This window comes from Bidens hawaiensis, unplaced genomic scaffold (assembly GCF_021521415.1).
Source record: "Bidens hawaiensis isolate Kalapana, Puna unplaced genomic scaffold, B.hawaiensis_p1.1 tig00000820_1, whole genome shotgun sequence".
Classification (NCBI taxonomy): Eukaryota; Viridiplantae; Streptophyta; class Magnoliopsida; order Asterales; family Asteraceae; genus Bidens; species Bidens hawaiensis.
The window spans coordinates 2,126,071-2,148,584 of NW_027491048.1; the positions used below are offsets into that span (position 1 = coordinate 2,126,071).

Genomic DNA, 22,514 nt, shown 5'->3' on the forward strand with positions numbered 1-22,514 from the left:
ATATGACTTGGACCATAGTCAGGGGTATAGCCCAAACCTTGATCAAAATTATGTTTACATAAGCTTTAAACATACAAAGGATTATAGTAATGTTTCTTTACAATTAAGAAACATCAATTTTACATTCATAAGGAAATATAGTTTCTTAACGAATAAGAAACATAGCATTTAATATAGTAAAAACATTGTTTCTTTATGATTAAGAAACATAAGATTTTACATTCAATACTAACAATCAATGAACGTTTCTTCTTGAAGAGGAAACAGATTTCAGATGTTTCTTCATGAAGAAGAAACTCAACATATGATTTGGTAAATAAATATAAAGACTATATGTCTCAATATTTTATTCAAACAAATGATCAATCAAGGTATAAAGCTATCAAAACCATACTAAGGGTCTGTAGCCGGATCAAGTTACGATCTGGATGTTTATACAAACCTAATTTATAATAGGTCAATCAATCAATCATTCACAGTCAAGGTTTCAAACGAGATCACTAATCATTCAGAACAGACAATCACAGGTGAATACGTTAACCTTTTCAATCAGTCAAAACATATTTTATACTCAATAAGATAAACGAGTCTTTGTCTAATGAGTCAGTCAATGTTTGCATGAGATTTAATGTTCTCTAAAACATTATAATACAATATAGAAAATAAGGCAACTCAGACCGAGTACACATGTGTCTGGATCCAAACATAACTGTTCAGTCCATCAATCAATGGCCAGGTAGGCCGCGGGCTAACGGTCATAACTAGTTCTCCTTGTAGGGGCTATACGCATATAGCTCGGAGGAACAACTGTGTGTGTGTAGGGGAGTGGTACAAATCCTAGATGTGGTTGTGCATCTGCTGAGTGTTAGAGAAAACTATGATTGTATTGTAATTGTCAGTCAAAATATTTTATAGATTCATACGTATTCACCAGTATATAGCTGACGTATTTTTCCCCCACATTTCAGGGAATACAGATTAGTACAGGTAGCAAGACATTCATGGAATTAGATGCTCGCAAGGTAATGATGGCTCAGTTTTTAATATATTACAAACGGTATTTCAACAAGCTTTACAAATCGAACACCGAGTATTTATTATCCGAAAAGTTTTCAAATAAATTAATATTCAATTCAACCAAAGTATTCCGCTAAAATAATACGCAACTCTGATGTATTTACAAAACATGTACCAACTATTGGTCATACGCCTAGGCCCTAAGCCGGGGTGTGACATGAATGTAAATGCAAATTTAGAAAAAGTGACAGAGATAAAGATGATATTTTCATAATTCACCTTTATTCTTTGTTCAACTGAATTGTAAAGCAATTGCATAGATTTGATGAAGATGAATGACAAGATAAAAATGAATGTAAATGCAAATTTAGAAAAAGTGACAAAGATAAAGATAATATTTGCATAATTCACCTTTATCATTTTTTCAACTGAATTGTAAAGCAGTTGTAGAGATTTGATGAAGATGAATGACACGATAAAGATGAATGTAAATGCAAATTTAGAAAAAAGTGACAAGATAAAGATGATATTTGCATAATTCATCTTTATCCTTTGTTCAACTGAATTGTAAAGGTATACATAACCTGACAACTTAGTGTAACAAACAAAAACATCAATTTCACGTTATGTAGAACGCTTTTTTTTTTCATATAGGTTGTATTTATTAAAAAAAAACGTATATTACGTAGTTAAATTACACATTTATGGTTATAGAGTAATATTGATGGGATAACAACATTCGAAACCCATCTCTATTTTGATCTCCATATCTAAATCATATAGAAAAGATTTAACATCGTTCTCTATTTAATCAATATCTCTAAATTATGTAGTACAGACTAATAGTAACTCTCTATATACGATCGCATACTGTTCATCATACTCTAAACTTGTTGCGAGTGTATTTGGAAAGAGAAGAAATAATAGAATAAGTATTTGTGAGTGAGATGAAGACATAGATAGAGATGTGATGTGGGAGGTTTATAGAAAATAAATTAAAGTTAAAGAAAAATGTGTTTTTTAGTTAAATTATAGAGATATAGATGAAGAATGAGATGCAAATTTTCTAAAAGCTTAAAACATGTCAATAGTTAGCTACTTTTAAGAAAACAGGGCGTGTCATTTAAGCTAAAACCTATACACTTTCGTGTTGAGTTTGGCTCTTCGGATTAGGGGTGTTCTTCGGGTTCGTTTTTCGAGTTTCGGGTTTTTCAAATTTCAAAGTTTTAAATCTTGACCCAAAACTCAACCCAAATCTCTCACGAGTTTTTCAATTTTGGGTAATTCGGGTTCGGGTTGGGTTAATCAGGTTTCGAGTATCCTAGAAAACAAAAACAAAAACAAAAAAAAAATTAAAAAAACTAAAATTAAAATAACATATTCTTCCTTGCTTATAACGCAAATAATCAAATAGTAAACCAACATAACTTGATAAAACAATTCAAAAGAAGAGTAAAAATAACTTGAACCATAATCGTATTCAGTTGGGTGTGGTTTGTTGTTCGATTACGGTTGCTATTAGTAATAAACGGGGAAAACATAAATTAATAATAACCAATCGATCTATAATAGTTAGAATGATAACAATCAATTAGAGCCAGATTCTGATAGCTTTAGTGGCTAAGACTTAGCATATTATCCGTAAAAATATATTTAATTTCAAATTTGAGTTTTTCTGGTTGACCTGAAACTTATAAATCAAACCCGAGAACCAACCAAAATTACTTCGGTCCGGGTTTGAGTTAATCTTTTATAGGGCCGGGTTATTCCGGTTTCAGATAAAAGTGACGACCCCCGCTTCGGGTCATATTTTAGGTCATGTACTGAATTACCACCCCTAGCCGACACACGGTTATTTTACTTCTTGAAATATTAAATAAACGGCAGAAATAAAAATCCCAATTTTATTATTATTATAACCTAATCTAACATAAACCCTACAAACACATACAACCTCCAATTCGAACCAAACCCCAAACCAATCAATCGAATTACCAAATCTCCGATGGCGGGAACATCCGTGGTACCGGCGAACCGTGGCCGTCGTAACACGATGGTGGACGACGAGAAGCTGGTGTTCGAGACATCAAAAGGGGTTGAACCAATCATGAGTTTTGACCAGATGGGTATCAAAGACGATCTTCTTCGTGGGATTTACCAGCACGGGTTTGAGAAGCCATCGGCTATTCAACAGAGAGCTGTTCGCCCAATTATTGAAGGCCGTGACGTCATCGCTCAGGCTCAGTCCGGTACCGGAAAGACGTCGATGATTGGGTTGACCGTGTGCCAGATTGTGGATACGTCTTCCAGAGAGTATGTGTTGGTTGTTTGATTGATAAAGTTTTGATTTTTATTTAATTGGGTTGATATAAATTATAGCTTTTGGTTTTTAGGGTTAGGGTTTGAAGCTATTTTTTTTTGCTGGCAATTTTTTTATTTAGAAAGTTTATTTTTTTATGACTGTTTAGTGGGTGGTTATTATTGAAGACAACTTTTTAATGGTTATTATTATTAGGGATGTAAATGAACTGAATTGAATAAGGTCTTGTTGTTAAGCTTTAATTGGACAACCGAATGGTTCACGATTAGCTAATCGAGCAAAATTTGGTGTTAAGTGTTTGTTTTTATAAGGAAGTGATAATTTTCTATATAAATTAATGATACTCACATATGAACACAAACAATGTTTTATTTGATTTGGCTAGTGTCGACGGTTCAGTCCGGCTAGCAAGTTTGTGTTGAGGTTATTTTTAGAATTCATATTTGTATGATGATTTTCTATATGTTAAGCGTAATTGCATAATACTCGTATTTTTGTTTTATAGTTAATAATTTTGTTTAAATCTATATGATAAGATAATAAGTCACTAGAAATTATTAAAACTGTTTGATTAATGAACGTAAATGAACACATTATCTAAAGTTCACAAACACAATTAAACCAACATGGCCTCTGTTCATGTTTATATATGTAGTTAATTGAACAAAATTCCCTGTTCATGTTCATTAATTGAATGAACATTCTGCTGAAGAGTTCAGGAACAGTTTGTTCGCATAACGTTTAGTTCGTTTACACCATTGAGATATTTGATTACTTGTTTCTTTCTGTTTTAGTTATCTGTATAGTTTTATTTATCATATCCTTTTCATTCTCATCTACAGGGTACAAGCTTTGATTCTATCACCTACAAGGGAGCTTGCAGCTCAAACAGAGAAACAAATACTGGCTATTGGTGATTTCATCAGTATACAAGCTCATGCATGCATTGGTGGAAAAAGTGTCGGGGAGGACATTCGAAAGTTAGAAAATGGAGTTCATGTTGTTTCTGGAACACCTGGCAGAGTCTGTGACATGATCAAGAGAAGAACATTGCGAACTAGAGCTATAAAATTACTAATTCTTGTAAGTATTTTAATTTTCCTTTTACATTAATAACTGGCATTGATAGTTTCATACTGGTATTGATGTGTGAATTTCTTGAATTTCAACAGGATGAATCTGATGAAATGTTGAGCCGAGGCTTTAAGGATCAAATTTATGATGTTTATCGATACCTTCCACCAGAGCTTCAGGTTTCCACTTTTTTCTCTTTCTCACTATTCTGTGAACAAAATCAATACTCTACATTATAGCTTGAACTAGAACTATATAAAAAAATTAATTGTTTTCTATCATTTATGTGATATATAATGTGTACAACTATCAACATGATAAGTATATATTATTATATATTTTAAAAAGGTCTAGTATGAAAGGTTAAAAATGTAAAAGGAATAAATAGAAAAAGAAAGCCATCTGAATATGTGCTTGATGACCATATACACTAGTTGTGTACCTCTATTATTCATATGGCACATATGTGGTTTTTTTTTGTAACATGCTATGTTAATCTATTAAAACTACTGATAGCATTAACACAACTACTGTTACAATATTCTGGATGTTTGTTTAGCAATTATATTTCTCTGTCTTGAACTTTTTTGGTCAATTGGGAGTTAGTCCAGTGTCTGCTTATGGTTACTCAGATAGCATCACTATTGAGTTGAAAGCTACACTTTCTTTTTTTTGACACTATTTGCATTATAGTTAACATGCATCATCTTTGCAGGTTTGTTTGGTGTCTGCTACCCTTCCTAATGAAATCTTGGAAATGACCAGCAAATTCATGACTGACCCTGTTCGAATTCTTGTGAAACGTGATGAATTGACTCTTGAGGTAACACTATTGTTGCTTTGTAAAGAATTATTATGTCTGCAAAAATGTCTTCTTTTTTAATTAACATACTCATTTTACCATGGCAGGGAATAAAACAATTCTTCGTTGCAGTTGAAAGAGAAAATTGGAAGTTCGATACTCTCTGTGATCTTTATGATACTCTTACAATTACACAGGCTGTAATTTTCTGTAACACAAAGCGAAAGGTAATTAATTATTTGTCATTTATCTTATTTCAATATTATTTGCGGTTAAATAAAATCTTCTCACTTTGTACATGTGCAGGTTGATTGGTTAACCGAAAAGATGCGTGAGAACAACTTCACTGTATCAGCAATGCACGGAGACATGCCTCAGAAAGAGAGAGATGCAATTATGGAAGAGTTTCGGTCTGGTGTTACTCGTGTTTTGATTACCACCGATGTGTGGGCTAGAGGATTGGATGTTCAACAGGCAAGTCACATTTTACGTTATCTATGTATAATCTAACAAAGAATCTGTTTTAACGTTTATTTCACTATCAATAATATGCTTCTTATGCTCTGTTTTTATAGGTTTCTCTGGTCATTAATTATGACCTCCCAAATAATCGAGAGCTTTACATTCATCGTATCGGTCGATCTGGTCGTTTTGGACGAAAGGTAACCAATAATTGTTTTTTTTAAATATGTTTTATTTTCTAGGACTGAACTTATACATTAAATATATATATATATATATCTTGTGTTTGCAGGGTGTTGCTATAAATTTTGTGAAAACTGATGATATCAAGATTCTGAGAGATATAGAGCAGTACTACAGTACCCAGATCGATGAGATGCCAATGAACGTGGCGGATTTGATATGAATGTCGAAAGAAGTTTGGAAAGTTTGAATGTGGATTTTGACTTGATTTCGTTTGCGCGTGGAAATGGAAAAGATTTGTACTTTGATGGTTTTTGGAGTAATGAGTGAGGCTGCAAGACTTTTAAAGATGTTTGGATTGTAATTGTGAGATTGGAGGATAATCTTTAATTACTTTTCGTATTTTAGGGAGTAGTTGTGTTATTTTAATCAGAATTGTATGTGTTTTATAATTTGATTATTAGTGAAAACACGAGTTTTATAATTTGATTATAAAAATGCGCCCAGAAACGTGTGTGTAATTTTTGATAATAGCATTAGAGGCGAAATTTAAACGTACTGAAATTTAAACGTACTGGAGTATGGATATCGAAAGGTACTCGTGTTTTCTTTAAGCTGGGTCTGATGTCGTGTAAAAGCGGTCCGTGTAATAGCAATGGTTTGAATCACTATTTTGGGGATTTTATGAAACACATGACTAAACTTGGAAATGGGGTGGTTAAGCATGGAAACGGAACGAACGAACGAATATAAACAAGGGCATGTTCGTGTTCTTTCATTTAACTTTAACTGAACAAATATTTGTGTTCATGTTTGTTTGTTTAAAAATGAACATGTATGTGTTCGTTTGTTTAAAATCTAAACGAACAATTCACGAATATAACAACATAAATAAACATAACTGAACAAAGATAAACGAACATAACATAAATGAACATTTATGAGCAAACGTAAATGACTACTAACAAACAAATATAAAACCTTAAAGCAGATTATTCATCTAGATAATATTTAGTTATCTTCTATTAATATGTAAACAAACAGAAATAAAGAACATAAAACGAACAGACGAAACATGTGTCCATATTCTTTTTGTTTAATTAAATGAACACAAATTTTTTTGTTCATGTTCGTTTGTTTATTAAATAAATGAACATAAACGAACTTCCTATCGAACGGTTCTTGAACAGTTCATTGCATGTTCGGTTCAATATGGGTAATCTAGTCCCTTTCAATTGAAAGAATTGTGGGTTTCGTCCTTGCGATTTGACCAAATCTGCGGTATTAGTTCAATAGTTTTAAATTGTGATTTTCGTCAAATAATTATGTTTTCACTTGCAATTAAATCTGACCCAGCTAACCCTATTAGCTCGTTAAACCATCACAGCATGCCCCTTACGCGAGGGGCACTTTTGTCCTTTTTCTCCTGAAATAAATCCCAACCCAAATTCCCAAATACGTGAGGGGCAATTTTGTCCTTTTTCTCCCGAAATAAATCCCAACCCTAATTCCCAAATCTCATTTCATCTGTCTTTCCTTCGTATTCTACAAACAAACGAAAAATTGTCCCTAATGTGAGGGGCCTAATGTCACAGCCCCCGAACCCTTACCCCGGGAGGGGAGCCGTGAACGCGAGTGGTGGTATCGGTATTTATTATTTAGCAGCGGAAAATTCATCAGGACCGTAGTTAAGAAAAATTATCAGAGTGTAAAACACCATGATTTACATTTCATCTGGTTGGATAAAACCCATTTATATCCTTACAAATGTTTTATAGGGATAAACCCTATTTTACAAAAAAAACATGTTTCTTTATTCATGTGATAAGCCACTTATTTAAGCTGGAAGGCCCGCGGACACCATTCCTTTATCTTTATCATCTCACCTGAAACATGTATTTTAAATATATTTAATCAGCAGAAAATACTGGTGAGTACATTCATTTGTAATGGCACATATACAATTACAACATTAAGATGTTTTTACACTTGCCTGCTTACAAATTACCGAAAGGTACTTGTCACTCGACCGTATATGTGATTGTGGTCATATTACTTATTGGCTAACACTTGTTCAATAAGTAACGTGTAATAGCCCAGTAGGCAAGCCTTATATACAAAACCCCACAATACAAGTAGTAACCATCCCGTAAGACTACAGAGACTTAATCACTGTAATGTATTTAAAATACTTTAAAAATATATTTAAAAAACATTTTGACCATCTGCCATGGGTTTTATAGGTTTTGAAATCATCATGACAGTGTCGGAAAAACAGTTGTCTCACGCAAATGTGAGTGGTACAAAAACTCGAATGTCTCACCTTGCAAGTTTACGGTTTATGAGTTTCTTGGTATTAAGTACCTAGGTTAAATACCATGTAGTATAACTAAGTTAATATAAACCCATAATCATAATGATAATCACGAGATTAGAAACTTTACATGATGGCACAATGTCTTACCTTATTCAGGTAGAGCTTTTGGATTCGTGTATAAAAAGCTTCTTTCCATCGGATAGGATATCCTTAAGAAAATTTGAGAGAGAGAGAAAATTTTGAGCAGGGAATGAAGGCTGATTCTGTCCCCCTTTTATAGCTGATTTTCTGGCCCATCGCGTATCGCGATGGGTTCAATAAGAAGGCATCGCGTATCGCGATGGGTTGATGAGTCATCTCCATTTTTGACGCGTGTCAGGTGACGTGGCATGTCTGCGTAACTTCCATGTCGTGTATCGCGACGGGTCACATTGGGAGTTCATCGCGTATAAAAAAATCGCACCTGAACGATCCTAAAGAGGGCAGGCATGGGTTGAAGATCATAATAAGGAGGTACACAGGTAAGTAGCTCAATCACAGTACAACCAACACTCCATATATCAGATGCAGCACAAACTCCTGACATTTTAATAACCTAAAAAAAATAGAAGTTAAAAGAGACATAATAGTAATCATTGCAATAAGATCTCGATATCCCGTCACACCAAAGTAGAAGAAGATAATAACAATAATAATAAATGTAGATACTTATACTGATACCATTGAGTGAAATCCCACACACTATTTAGAAAGTAAGTATTTAATGAAAAAAACAAGAATATAAAAAATACCTCAGGAGCCATCCAGTAAGGTGTGCCAACAACTGAATGTGTATTAACATCAGCCTCGGTTAGCTTTGTGGCAACCCCAAAATCTGCCAATTTAACAAGACCCTGAAAAGAGTATTTGACAGATGTGACAAGGTAAGATTAATTTAGAGCTTAAAGAATAAAGAAAAGAAAATGTAATCCAGTTGATGATATAAACGGAAATATATGTGGCGCCCATGTCAGCATGTAACCAGTTTCAAGGACAAAATACACACTTTTGGTAAATTTCAACCATTTCAAGAAGTTAATTGTAGGATAGGAACTAGCTGCTTCTAAGGAAACATTTGCTTACTTCTTTAGTAGTCAGGATATTAGCACCCTTAATATCGCGATGAATGACCCCTTGTTCATGTAAATAAACCAAGCCTTCCAAAACCTGCCAGAAATATAAAGTTGTAAATACCATATTTTAGATCTAATAGAGAAATTGAAGACCAGTAACAAACCTGAGCTATATAAACAGCTACCAATGATTCAGGAAATGGCCCGAATTTATTTGGCTTAATAATGTTTGCAAGTGAGCCATTCTCCACATACCTAAGTATAACAAGAGCACCAAAAAGTAAGCAGTGCATTCAAAACCGGCAACTGATAATCATATCAAAATTTTAGAAAGAGATCACAATTACTCAAGAATTATATGAAGATGTGTCTTTGTCTTTAAAGATCCAAGATATTTCTCTATATTCTTGTGGTTTAAATTCTGCAACAAAAGAAATGCATCATATAACATGACCATAAAATCAGCTTGTTTAAATCTGGAAGTATCGCCATCGGGTAATTTAAATAGCCATAAATTATTATAAAATAGAAACATCATCAATATTGATATTAATACTCAAATACTCTTTGTAAAATAACTAGCATGAAATCAAAACAAGAGGAATACCTTAAGCAAGTCAATCTCTTGCTGAGAAATCACCACGTTTGATTGATTCATGATTTGTCAATACAGAAAGCAAAAGAAAAGTGTTAATATAATGTAAAGTAGTTGCGTATCAGCATGATAACTAACCAATATGATCATACCATAATGATATTAAGATCCTCCTGTGCAAGTGAGCCATTCTCCACATACCTAAGTATAACAAGAGCACCAAAAAGTAAGCAGTGCATTCAAAACCGGCAACTGATAATCATATCAAAATTTTAGAAAGAGATCACAATTACTCAAGAATTATATGAAGATGTGTCTTTGTCTTTAAAGATCCAAGATATTTCTCTATATTCTTGTGGTTTAAATTCTGCAACAAAAGAAATGCATCATATAACATGACCATAAAATCAGCTTGTTTAAATCTGGAAGTATCGCCATCGGGTAATTTAAATAGCCATAAATTATTATAAAATAGAAACATCATCAATATTGATATTAATACTCAAATACTCTTTGTAAAATAACTAGCATGAAATCAAAACAAGAGGAATACCTTAAGCAAGTCAATCTCTTGCTGAGAAATCACCACGTTCGATTGATTCATGATTTGTCAATACATAAAGCAAAAGAAAAGTGTTAATATAATATAAAGTAGTTGCGTATCAGCATGATAACTAACCAATATGATCATACCATAATGATATTAAGATCCTCCTGTGCAATATTCTCCAAAGAAACTTGTTTTATCGCAACAAAATCTCCATTCTCCAAGTCCAGACCCTTGTATACTCGACCATATGCTCCTTTCCCAATCTCATCTCCAAGCATCTACCAAAATCCAAAAAAATAGCGCAAAAATTAAATATGCAGGCGTCACATGCCAAAAGTAGACCAGTTATAATTAAATAAATACTCCACTGTGCATATATACAAAACAAAACCTGCCCTGTTGCACCAAGGACAAAAACGGTCTTGGTACACGATATTCCCATGCACGTAAAAAGATTGTTTCTAGATTCTACTACTAGAAACCGTGACCTTCCAACCATACTATATTCGCTATATATTGGAAAATGTTTACTTTATGGAAAATAAGTTAAACAGATACGGAAATAATAACGGTATCTTCGAGTCATAAAGAATCACTCACTGAGTTGCGTCACTTCTTTTGTGAAATTGAAACCCTTGCATTCTAGCTCTAATGCTACCAAAATTCAATAACATTCACCAACAAGCTCATTATCCAAATAGAGATCATTGTACCTACAAAACCTACCGATGCGATCTCACGCGACAGCCAGTTAAGTACTAACTATACAAACTAGTTTCACAATCTATACTTTTAAGCTCATGAACCAAATCTACAGTTATGCTACTGCTTTCCAAACACATACTACAAAATTACACACCTCACAGCCTCAAATTACTAAAATGATTACAACATCTGTCTAAAACACGCACAGTTATCCTAAATTTCAAATCCTACACCAAACATAACTCATTACAGTACATAACTAATCATCAAACTCAAAACTAGGGCTCCAAATTGTACTCCTACAATAGACGCAACACGGGATTTGAAGCTGTATAATACACACTTCATAATAATCATACAACTCACAGCCTCAAATTACTAACACGAAGACAAAACCTATCTCAATTTCAAATCCTACACCAAACTTAACTCAAAACAGTACATAATTCAGCATCAAACTCAAAAATAGGGCTCCAATTAGTAGTACTAAAAAATATGCAACACAGGATTTAAAGCTGTATACTCACACTGCATAATCATACAGCTCGTTCCCGCAGTGTAGCTCAGTTGGTTAAGGGGGCGTAAGACTTGGAACAATAATCATACAGCTCACAGCCTAATATGCACTACATAATCATACAACTCACAGCCTCAAATTACTAAAACAATCACAAAACCTATCTCAATTTCAAATCCTATAAAACCAAACGTACCTCAAACAGTACACAATTCAGCATCAAACTCAAAATTAGGGCTCCAAATTGTATCACTACAACATTCGCAACATACGATTTGAAGCTGTATAATGCGCACTACATAATAATCATACAACTCACAGCCTCAAATTACTAAAACGATCACAAAACCTATCTCAATTCCAAATCCTACACCAAACTTAACTCAAAACAGTACACAATTCAGAATCAAGCTCAAACTATGGCTCCAATTAGTACTATTACAAAATATGCACTCCATAATCATACGACTTACAGCCTCAGATTACTAAAATGATAACAAAACCTATCTCAATTTCAAATCCTACACCAAACATAACTCAAACAGCACACAATTAATCATCAAACTCAAAATTAGGGCTCCAAATTGTGCAATTACAACATACACAACATCAATTGAGCAAAATGAAGCAAAATTGGGAGAAAACAGTGAACGTATCTTACGTATTTGTTATCTAGGGTTTTGGACTTGTGAAAGGCGGTGGTGGTCGGTGGACGAGACATGATGTTGATTTCAGTGAGTGTTTATAGTAACCCTAGTGATAATTGTGTCATTTGAGAGTGAGGTTGAGATTAGGTGTTAACAGGAGTGATCGGAGAGGATAATGGAATTTGATCGGCGGTGGAAATGGAATCTCCGGCGAGTAATTAGAAATTAAAAGGAGGATGTGCAGAAGAAGAAGAATAGTGTTGGTGTTAGGTTGATAATGATATTGATCTAATTCTTAGTTGGCATAATGGAAATTGACGTTGAAAACATGATATTAATGTGTTTTTTTAGTTAGTTGATTAGGATATTAGATGGATAGAGCTAGTTATGTGTTGTAAATTGAAAATGTTTATGTTTAATATTAATATACTGTAAATATTGGATTTTAAGACGGTGTGTAACGAGCGTTTTAGAGAGGAGAAAACGAAGTTTTATAGCGTCTGGAACACCCTCTCCCCAGGCGCTATGGGTGTTTGGGTCTGGGCGTTTTGGGCATAACGTCATGCAAGGGTTGATTTTGTTTGACCCAAGTTTTATCTAATGGAGGATGGGGTGTTTTCCTCATCCACCATTACACATGGTCTAATAATTTAACACGGTATAATTTTTACTAACAATCTAGCTAGGTAGGTAGTGACGACCTCAATTTTTAATTTTGTTATCCATAACAGTTCTGGTCTAATGTATCGTTAACTTCGTTTTATTTTTTGTATTAATACGTGATATATAAAATTCTATCAGTATTTTAAACTAATCATTTTTATTTTATTTTTTATAAAAATAATATCTTATGATCCTTGAAGTTTTGTTACACTCTTTTAAAAAGTTATTGTTATTTCGAAAAACGATTACTTATTGTGGATAGTCATTGACAGTCGACCGTCACCACCCATCAGCAAACATGCATCTGAGCACGTGTTACCTAAAAATCTAATGGATAACCGTAAATTAGGCATAAATATCGTGTTTACCACCCTAAAGAGTAAAAAATACCGATAACGCCTGCAAACTGATATTCAATGTTCTCGATTTTATATAATGAATATAACGGCTGCAAATTGATATTCAATGCTCTCGATTTTATATAATGAATAACCTCATTGAATAACGATGATTTGAATGAAAAATGAGTCAAGTATATACGTTTATAAAGATATTTTGAATGCAACATTTTAGGTTTGGATATTTAGGGAACTTGCATGGAAGAGTTGGATGAATGCTTAAATGAAGGCCAACTGGGTCAGTTATAATGTTTGACCAATTAGATATGCTAGATCATTTTATTCTTTATACGCACACTAAAAAGTGAAATTAGAGAGCCGTTAAAAAAGAAAAAAGAGTAGTGAGGGACAACACTCGATTTAATGAAACTTTTAATAAAGCATTTATTGGCTATTCTATAGTGTTATGATTTTTAAATGATACATCCTATTTGTTGGCCTAATTTTTTATTTTCATGGTTGTAATAAAAATAGATGGAGGGTTCTTTAGGAAAGAATGATGAAAAGGAAAACAAAGGAAAGAAAAAACAAGAAAATGTGTTAGTATATTCTCTTAAACTACGTGCTATGGTTTCACTCCCCTAGCCACGTTGGCCGTTAACAAGGCACAACATCGCTCCATGCGGGTTAAAGAGGGGTTGTTAACCGAGGGAGAGCCAACCACCATGAGATGGGTCATGGGTGGGTGTTATTTTAAGGGGGGTATAAAGCGGTAATGTTGTTAGGTTTACCCAAATCAGCCAATCACATTTTTTTAATTTAATTATTAAAAAAACAAAAACATGATACAAGATAGGTAAGTCAAAACTCATTGCATACGTGGCACTCATGTCGTATGATGTCATGCAACTTTTAGTTAAAAACAAGTCCACAACACATAGCATTGTTAATAAACTGTAAAAGGGAGGGGGGTGGACCTTATATGTATGAACAAGTGAGTCGTGAATTAGTCGGAGTAACTTTACACATGTTCAAAATAAAAAATAATAATAATTTATTTGATCTAGAAACTACATTTAGTCATGATAGCCACGAGTTCTAATACTCGCTTGGACTACTCGAGGAGGCAGGGCAATTTGTATGGGGTACTCATTTACTTGCATGGGTTGCGAGTTGAGTGACCCGTCTACCCTAAGCAGTAGTGAATGTCCCTGCTCTTAAGAGGTTTAAAGTTAGGGGCTGGAAATGAAGTTTTTAGCTATATTATTAAAAAAAATTAGCATCTTAATAATGTTGTGCAAAATAGCATGCAACTATAGCGTGTGTAAATTTGAAGATGATTAAGGATATGAAAATGCTTGTTTGTTTTATTAAAAACGTGGCTAGCACGTTAAAGATATGATTGTATAGTGAAATGGCGTAAATACGCTATGTTTATTAAATGAATTTAATACATTCGCTTAGTTTTAGTACTTTTAAAGTACGCATAATGATATAAATATCTCGTTACAAGCATAAAAAATTACTCTGGTGTACATATAATATAAATATCACATTACAAGCATACAACACACCAATTTTAAGGACTAACAAAATCATAGTAAATACATGCATTCATTTAGCTTTCAACACGCCTAGAATTTTGTATCCAAGGGTGAGACAACAACGTCTTTGCATCAGGTCTCAGTCTAGCATCCTGAAATACGAATTTAAATGTTTGATAAACCATATATAACCAAGGTCATTATAGTACTTACCAATTAGCAAGCTTAGAACAAATTAAATATACTACACCTTACCTTTTTAAAACATTGGCGGATAAAATCAGTTATTTCAGGTGACAAATTTTCTGGAATTGGGGGATTCTCATCCTAAAGAAAACAAATAAGCAAATTCAGTAACTTGAAACTTACGGGTCCCACTGATACCCTGCTAATCATGTGGTGACAATAAAATAAAAAAAAGAATACCTGAACAATCCTTAAGATAGTAGTCATGGGTTGAAGATCAGAATATGGAGGTGCGCCGGTAAGTAGCTCAACCACGGTACAATCAACACTCCATATATCAGATGCAAGACAAACTCCAGACATTTCAATCACCTAAAAGAATAAAAGTTAATAAACAATACATAGGTAAATTTTACTATATAAGTTTTAAATGAAAAAAAAAAGTACCTCAGAAGCCATCCAGTAAGGTTGATTAACATTAGCCTTGGTTAGCTTTGTGGCAATCCCAAAATCTGCCAATTTTACGACTCCCTGAAAAAGATATTAGACATATGTAACACGACAAGCAAAATAAAAATGTAATCCAACTGGTGATATAAGAGGAAACATTTATTTACCTCTTTGGTAGTCAGAATATTAGCACCCTTAATATTGCGATGAATGACCGCTTGTTCATGTAAATACACCAAGCCTTCCAATACCTGCCAGAAAAGTTGTAACTCGTAAATACCAGACTTAAGAAGTAACATAAGAATTCAAGACCGGTACCAAACCTTATATGTATGAACAAGTGAGTCGTGAATTAGTCGGAGTAACTTTACACATGTTCAAAATAAAAAATAATAATAATTTATTTGATCTAGAAACTACATTTAGTCATGATAGCCACGAGTTCTAATACTCGCTTGGACTACTCGAGGAGGCAGGGCAATTTGTATGGGGTACTCATTTACTTGCATGGGTTGCGAGTTGAGTGACCCGTCTACCCTAAGCAGTAGTGAATGTCCCTGCTCTTAAGAGGTTTAAAGTTAGGGGCTGGAAATGAAGTTTTTAGCTATATTATTAAAAAAAATTAGCATCTTAATAATGTTGTGCAAAATAGCATGCAACTATAGCGTGTGTAAATTTGAAGATGATTAAGGATATGAAAATGCTTGTTTGTTTTATTAAAAACGTGGCTAGCACGTTAAAGATATGATTGTATAGTGAAATGGCGTAAATACGCTATGTTTATTAAATGAATTTAATACATTCGCTTAGTTTTAGTACTTTTAAAGTACGCATAATGATATAAATATCTCGTTACAAGCATAAAAAATTACTCTGGTGTACATATAATATAAATATCACATTACAAGCATACAACACACCAATTTTAAGGACTAACAAAATCATAGTAAATACATGTATTCATTTAGCTTTCAACACGCCTAGAATTTTGTATCCAAGGGTGAGACAACAACGTCTTTGCATCAGGTCTCAGTCTAGCATCCTGAAATACGAATTTAAATGTTTGATAAACCATATATAACCAAGGTCATTATAGTACTTACCAATTAGCAAGCTTAGAACAAATTAAATATACTACACCTTACCTTTTTAAAACATTGGCGGATAAAATCAGTTATTTCAGGTGACAAATTTTCTGGAATTGGGGGATTCTCATCCTAAAGAAAACAAATAAGCAAATTCAGTAACTTGAAACTTACGGGTCCCACTGATACCCTGCTAATCATGTGGTGACAATAAAATAAAAAAAAGAATTCCTGAACAATCCTTAAGATAGTAGTCATGGGTTGAAGATCAGAATATGGAGGTGCGCCGGTAAGTAGCTCAACCACGGTACAATCAACACTCCATATATCAGATGCAAGACAAACTCCAGACATTTCAATCACCTAAAAGAATAAAAGTTAATAAACAATACATAGGTAAATTTTACAAATATAGCATCTTTTCTTGAACTTAGATTTTGACCTTGAATGATTCTTTGTTTTTACAGATCTATGTTCGGGCCTTCCTCTGACAAATAGCCCATCACCACCATCATCTCTAACTTCACCTCTCTTTTTTAATTCCTTCGAATTCAAGGCGGCCAAGACTTCTTCCATTGACAAAGTTTCTCTACCATACATCAACGTATCAACAAAATGTTCATACGATGTTGGTAGAGAAGTCAAGAAGATAATAGCCTTATCCTCTTCTTCTAACTCAACCTCTATATTCTCTAAATCCAAAACCAACTTATTAAATTCATCCGTATGATCTTCTAAGGACTTACCAGATGACATTTGAAAAGTATATAACCGTTTCTTGAGATATAGACGATTTGCAAGAGACTTTGTCATGTACAGAGACTCCAGTTTTGCCCAAACACCAGCAGCAGTGTGTTCTTTAGACACCTCTCGAAGAACCCTATCGCCAAGACTCAAGATAATTGCACTATGAGCCTTTTCTAAAATATCTTTCTTCTCTCGATGTGTGAACGTGTCTGGCATATTCGGTTCTCCCAACAAAGCATCGGAGATGCCCTGATGAACCAATAATGCCCTCATCTTAACCCTCCACAACCTGAAATCATTCTTGCCATCAAATTTCTCCAAATCAAACTTAGCGTTTACCATCTTTCAATTCCTTCAATCAGATCAAGAACACTGTCTTCGTAATCAAGAGCAACAAGGCTCTGATACCACTTGTTATCAATTTTAAGCGGATTTGGAACAAAACTGATAAGAACAATTACGAACAACTTCTATTATTATTCACTGAATTAGAAAGAATACAAGAGCACCGATAATCAAAGATTAGGGCTTTCTGAATACGAAAAGAAAACGAATCTAAAGAACTAACAATCAATGAAAATGATATACTATTGAGAGAGAATTGAATCAAAGAACTGAACTAACTAAAACCCTAGAAACAGCTTTTAACGAACCATCTAGTCGGTAACAGAATCCTTTTTTCAACTTTTACAGTTTACCCCCTTGAAGTTCACAAGATGTGACAACTTGACTTAATATTGTTTTATCTCTTAAAGTAACTTCTGCATATTGACAGAATATACCCCTGAACCTTATTGTAACAGTTTAACTAACAGTTGACTTTGGTTGACCATCACATAACACCTCCAACACTATTTATCATAATGAGGGTAAAACCTTATCTTTTTAACACATATGGGGTGATCACCAAAACATAAGGTGATCAATAAGGTTCCATGTAGGCGTGTCGTACATATTGTTAACCAAGTCATTACATTGTTGGAGTGATCGCTAAATGGTTCGAAGATCTTGTTGTTTTTAGCCCCATCTCACTCATTGGCACGTGCATTGTACAAAATTTGAAAAGAAAATTAGTGGTCGCCAAATCGACCAATGAATAACTTGCCAAAACAAACTTATATAGTTGTATACTTATATGCATGCTTTCCACTTGATATGACAAGTCAGTGACTAGGCATAGACATATTGATTTGAGAATATTGTTAAACCTAGTTGAGTCGGATCATAAACATCATTAAGACCATACGCTATGGGCGCTATTGGGGGCTCAACCCATAAAATAAATAAAAGAACTATTAAACATTTTATAAAATCTAAATTGCCTTAGTTAAAAAAAACTATAACATTAGAAATGTTATGCATTAGTTGAAAAAATTTACAAAACTAGTGACACTGTGTTCCTAGATACCTTAATTAGCGATGGCAAGTATAAAGTATTGAACCATGATGATAAATTGGTTAATTAGAGTTAAGCTTCAAGTGATTAGTGACATAGTATAAGTAAACTCTTGATTGGATCGTTAAGGTGATGAGATTACACAAGTAAAGACAAAGGAATCGACTAAAATTCAAATTACCAATTTATAAGATGCTAACAATTATGCTCCTTAATTGGCGTACTCTATCCTAAGATCAATGTAGGCACCGCTAACTTCACCAGTATATCTTCAATTTCGTTTCTTGATATTTTAGCATGTTTTCAACATTCAAGATAATATTGTGTATTATCACCCTCTACGGCACTACGGCTATATAGAGAGAATATATACAACGTAATAATATTCTACACAAACATATCTATCAAAACTTGTAAATCACTTAACAAGAAATCAACACACAACTGGTATATCTATAAAAAGTTAAATTTAAAGCAAGTAAATAACACTTTGTTAAAAGGCCAAATATATATATATTTAAAAAAAAAAAAATGGAAACGGGAACCCTCTAGCCAGAAGCAAAAGACCCAACAAGGAAGAGTCAAAGACACATACCGAACACACTTTCAAGAAACACAAAAAATAATAAGCCAGCTACGACTCAACTGGAAGTTTTCAAAACTGAACAGACATCACTTATTCCATTTCAAATTGGCTCGTTTGCCTCTATTTTTTAACCTCAGAAAGGAAAGGACATCATTTTGACGACATAGACATAAATTATCTTCTAGACCGAGTAAAGGTGAACAATTTTAGATTTTTTTTAACAACATAAAAATGATATATTAAAATGCAGAACCTCCCGCTAGGCACTGAAGAGGCCCAAACAACCAAAGTTACAACAACAAACAAGAGCCACAAAACGAACTAAACGCGACCCAACAAAAAGTCATACCAAAAAACATGAAAGAGGGGACTCGACCCAATCAGACCAAACGATCTCCTTGAATTTCGACCTCGACTTTATCCAGCCAAAAAGACCTGTCATAATCTCTTCTACAATGAACTATTTAGCTCAGCACCTGCTTGCTAAAAATCTTCGCATTTCTCATTTTCCAGATCGACTAAATGAAAGAGTAAATGACGGAGAGCATAATCCTTTTACCCAAACATGAAGACGAGTCTTTATCCACCTCTAGTAGATGAGCAAAGAATCAAATCCGGTCAGATCGCAACCACACCAAAGAAAAATTTTAGATAATTTAAAATCTACAAAGACAGAATTACAAATTTTGTCCTTTAAAAAAAAGCCAAATTACGGTTCGTGTCCTTTTTTTAGTTTCATTGCAGGCGGTGTACTTTAAACTTTTTTTTTCTACACGTTATGTCCTTTACGCTAACTGGGTTAGAAAAACTCAGTTAAATGCTCTCACGTGAGGCGCATGTGAGGGCATTTTTGTCTTTTCGTCTACCCTGCAACTTCTTCTTCCTCTTTTCTTCTTCATTTTTGTATGACTCTCTCTCTTTCTCCCCCCCCCCCTCTCTCTGTTTAAACCACCACCACACCACTAACGGCCACCGGAGACCATGTTAATCGCCACCACCACACCAAATCAACCACCACGCCTCCACCATATACCTAGCACCTGCAACCTGGCTACCCAACCCATGCAACCTGCCCCCCCCCCCCCCCCCGGTGATCCCCTCCACGTCATCTACATCATCGTCACCACCACAACCGATTTTTCGACAAGGAGATCGATGATTGCACTGGTGGTGGTCACGGCGACGGTGACGGTGAGTATTCCGGCGACCGGAACAAAGCTCCAGATCTAACTCGCAGAAATTTACAGTTAATTTGAAGTCCAAACCAGCGATAACGGTGCCCTAACCACAGGAAAAAGTCCGTCGTGTATCACCACCTCTTTACTGCACTCTCTCCACGACCACTTCACGGCCGCCGCCACCACCGCCGGAAACCACCTCCTCTCCACCCTAACTGATATCCAGAGAAGTGATTCAAGTGTGAGCATTTTAGGATCCGGTAATTGGGGATTTGGATGCTAGATCCGCAATTTATGAAAGCTCTAAAACGGAATTAAGTCGTCGGAAAACAGATTGTGACGGAGATTGATTCATCGGCCCGACCTAACTCGTTTCGACTCCCCAGGTCTGACCCAGGTATTGTTGGCCGGAAAATCGATTGTGATGGAGAGGGTTTGATTCCGGTGAAGTAGAAGATAGGGGGACGGTAGTGATGGCTTCTTTTTAAAGTGTTAATGATGGCATGTGGTGGTGTAGGGCGGTTGGTGATGGTGGTGGCGTGTGAGTGTGGGTGATGTTGGTGGTGGGTTGTTTGGGAAGAGAAAGGGCTGAGGTGTAGGTTAAGTTATATCTTATTAATTGAGATCTGCAAAAATGAAATAGAAAAGAGGAAGAAGAAGTTGCAGGGTAAACGAAAAGACAAAAATGCCCTCACATGCGTCTCATGTGAGGGCATTTAACTGAGTTTTTCTAACCCAGTTAGCGTAAAGGATATAACGTGTAGAAAAAAAAAGTTTAAAGTACACCGCCTGCAAGAAAACTAAAAAAAAAGACATGAACCGTAATTTGGCTTCTTTTAAAAGACAAAATTTGTAATTCTTTCGTCTACAAATTGATAAAATAAAAACAAAAACAAAAAAAAATGGTCCAATAACAACGCAAAGACGTGAATATGAATATACACAATGGATCAGTATTCGTACAATTTTACGTTGAGGCAGGCATATAACTTGGCATGGTCTCCATCAGCGCACTAGACAACAAAACAAAACAAAACACAGTCACAGTTTATTCTTTAATTTCTCCGGCAATGAGAAGCCATCTCCGCCGTTGTTCATCATCATGCAGCTACTTCTGCTGCTTCTCCTCATCTCCTTTATAACATGTTCAAATTCCAAACCCTACACTAACACCACTGAATTAGAAGAAGTTGAAGAACCACCACTTCAATGGCAGATTCTCACTAATTCCATCTCTTGAACCTCAACTGAATTAAGTTGTTTATTTATTAATTGGATTTAACGTACACCTGCATGGTTGTATCTGGCATATTTTATAATTTAGGGATTTATGTTGCTATGTGGAAGTTAAGTTTACTCTCACTATGTATATATATCTATTGATTTCATATCAGATAACTAATGAGAACCTATAGTATGAACAGAACAGTACGTTAATGCGACAGATCGATTTTATGTATTAAGTGTACGCAGGGCCATTTAGGTCTTTTATTTGTTATCAGTTTGTTGTTGAGAGTAGGGGTGTAAACGAGCCGAGACGAGCTCGACTAGACTCATTTTGACTTGCAAGAGCTCGAGCTCAGGCTCAACTTGTTTCGAGCTCTTTTTCTATAGCTCGAGCTCGGCTCTCGTGAATCATTTTTTCAAACTCGAGTTTGGCTCGTTTATTATTTATTAAAATGTACATGTTTAATTATTTTATATATTTTGAGAAAAAAACCTGAACGAGGCTAAGTTTGGCTTGAGCTCGTGTGTCGTGCTTAAACGAGCCAAAGCTTGGTTCGAGCTTGGCTGGTGGAGTGTGTAAATAATTGCATAGAAGTACAAAAGAGATACAACTTGAGAATACACTAGGCTCGACGAGCCTAAACAATCTTCCCAGGCTATGCTTGAGCTCGGGCTCGATAACTAAAAGAGCTTTATTTGAGGCTCATGCTAATTGGCTTTGGCTCGTTTTGAGTTTTTTATCGATTCGATCTCAAGTAGCTTGTGAGCGTCTCGGCTCGTTTGCACCACTAGTTAAGGGTTAGTGAAAGAATA

General features: G+C 34.6%; 4 protein-coding genes across 4 annotated transcripts; 1 reads left to right on the forward strand and 3 right to left on the reverse strand.

Annotated features, from left to right (window-relative positions):
* The first annotated feature begins 2,930 nt into the window (after positions 1-2,930).
* On the forward strand, positions 2,931-6,363 carry LOC143542381 (eukaryotic initiation factor 4A-3-like). The gene is made up of 8 exons (XM_077034981.1): positions 2,931-3,330; positions 4,180-4,420; positions 4,510-4,590; positions 5,127-5,234; positions 5,321-5,440; positions 5,520-5,687; positions 5,789-5,875; positions 5,968-6,363. Exons 1-8 carry the CDS (start codon positions 3,023-3,025, stop codon positions 6,079-6,081), a joined length of 1,227 nt encoding a protein of 408 aa, XP_076891096.1. The 5' UTR covers positions 2,931-3,022; the 3' UTR covers positions 6,082-6,363.
* Positions 6,364-8,177: 1,814 nt separating this feature from the next.
* LOC143540812 (MAP3K epsilon protein kinase 1-like) lies at positions 8,178-10,710 on the reverse strand. The gene is made up of 10 exons (XM_077033795.1): positions 10,576-10,710; positions 10,176-10,249; positions 10,035-10,083; positions 9,895-9,915; positions 9,635-9,708; positions 9,452-9,542; positions 9,298-9,381; positions 8,967-9,068; positions 8,639-8,770; positions 8,178-8,222 (listed from the first exon to the last, which is right to left on the reverse strand). The coding sequence occupies exons 1-10, from the start codon at positions 10,708-10,710 to the stop codon at positions 8,178-8,180; spliced, it is 807 nt and encodes a 268-aa protein (XP_076889910.1).
* On the reverse strand, positions 8,178-12,774 carry LOC143540803 (MAP3K epsilon protein kinase 1-like). Its single transcript, XM_077033784.1, has 11 exons — positions 12,316-12,774; positions 10,576-10,710; positions 10,436-10,456; positions 10,176-10,249; positions 10,035-10,083; positions 9,635-9,708; positions 9,452-9,542; positions 9,298-9,381; positions 8,967-9,068; positions 8,639-8,770; positions 8,178-8,222 (listed from the first exon to the last, which is right to left on the reverse strand). Exons 1-11 carry the CDS (start codon positions 12,373-12,375, stop codon positions 8,178-8,180), a joined length of 867 nt encoding a protein of 288 aa, XP_076889899.1. The 5' UTR covers positions 12,376-12,774.
* A 2,116-nt stretch (positions 12,775-14,890) lies between these two features.
* Positions 14,891-15,494, reverse strand: LOC143542392 (MAP3K epsilon protein kinase 1-like). Its single transcript, XM_077034988.1, has 4 exons — positions 15,480-15,494; positions 15,273-15,404; positions 15,102-15,173; positions 14,891-14,998 (listed from the first exon to the last, which is right to left on the reverse strand). The coding sequence occupies exons 1-4, from the start codon at positions 15,489-15,491 to the stop codon at positions 14,921-14,923; spliced, it is 294 nt and encodes a 97-aa protein (XP_076891103.1). The 5' UTR covers positions 15,492-15,494; the 3' UTR covers positions 14,891-14,920.
* Positions 15,495-22,514: the final 7,020 nt, after the last annotated feature.

Bases quoted from the DNA above. Each gene is read 5' to 3' on its own strand.
- LOC143542392 (XM_077034988.1), bottom strand. The intron at 15,174-15,272 runs GTATTCTTTTTT...TGTTTTCTTTAG, and splicing joins CTATCTTAAGGATTGTTCAG to GATGAGAATCCCCCAATTCC. The intron at 14,999-15,101 runs GTAAGGTGTAGT...TTCGTATTTCAG, and splicing joins TCCGCCAATGTTTTAAAAAG to GATGCTAGACTGAGACCTGA.
- LOC143540812 (XM_077033795.1), bottom strand. From the start codon at position 10,710: ATGCTTGGAGATGAGATTGGGAAAGGAGCATATGGTCGAGTATACAAG. The intron at 9,543-9,634 runs GTAATTGTGATC...TGTTATACTTAG, and splicing joins CATCTTCATATAATTCTTGA to GTATGTGGAGAATGGCTCAC. The intron at 8,771-8,966 runs GTATTTTTTATA...TATTTTTTTTAG, and splicing joins CTTACTGGATGGCTCCTGAG to GTTATTAAAATGTCAGGAGT.
- LOC143540803 (XM_077033784.1), bottom strand. From the start codon at position 12,375: ATGTCTCGTCCACCGACCACCACCGCCTTTCACAAGTCCAAAACCCTA. The intron at 9,069-9,297 runs GTAAGCAAATGT...TACTCTTTTCAG, and splicing joins ATATCCTGACTACTAAAGAA to GGTCTTGTTAAATTGGCAGA. The intron at 8,771-8,966 runs GTATTTTTTATA...TATTTTTTTTAG, and splicing joins CTTACTGGATGGCTCCTGAG to GTTATTAAAATGTCAGGAGT.
- LOC143542381 (XM_077034981.1), top strand. From the start codon at position 3,023: ATGGCGGGAACATCCGTGGTACCGGCGAACCGTGGCCGTCGTAACACG. The intron at 5,441-5,519 runs GTAATTAATTAT...GTACATGTGCAG, and splicing joins TCTGTAACACAAAGCGAAAG to GTTGATTGGTTAACCGAAAA. The intron at 5,688-5,788 runs GCAAGTCACATT...CTGTTTTTATAG, and splicing joins GAGGATTGGATGTTCAACAG to GTTTCTCTGGTCATTAATTA.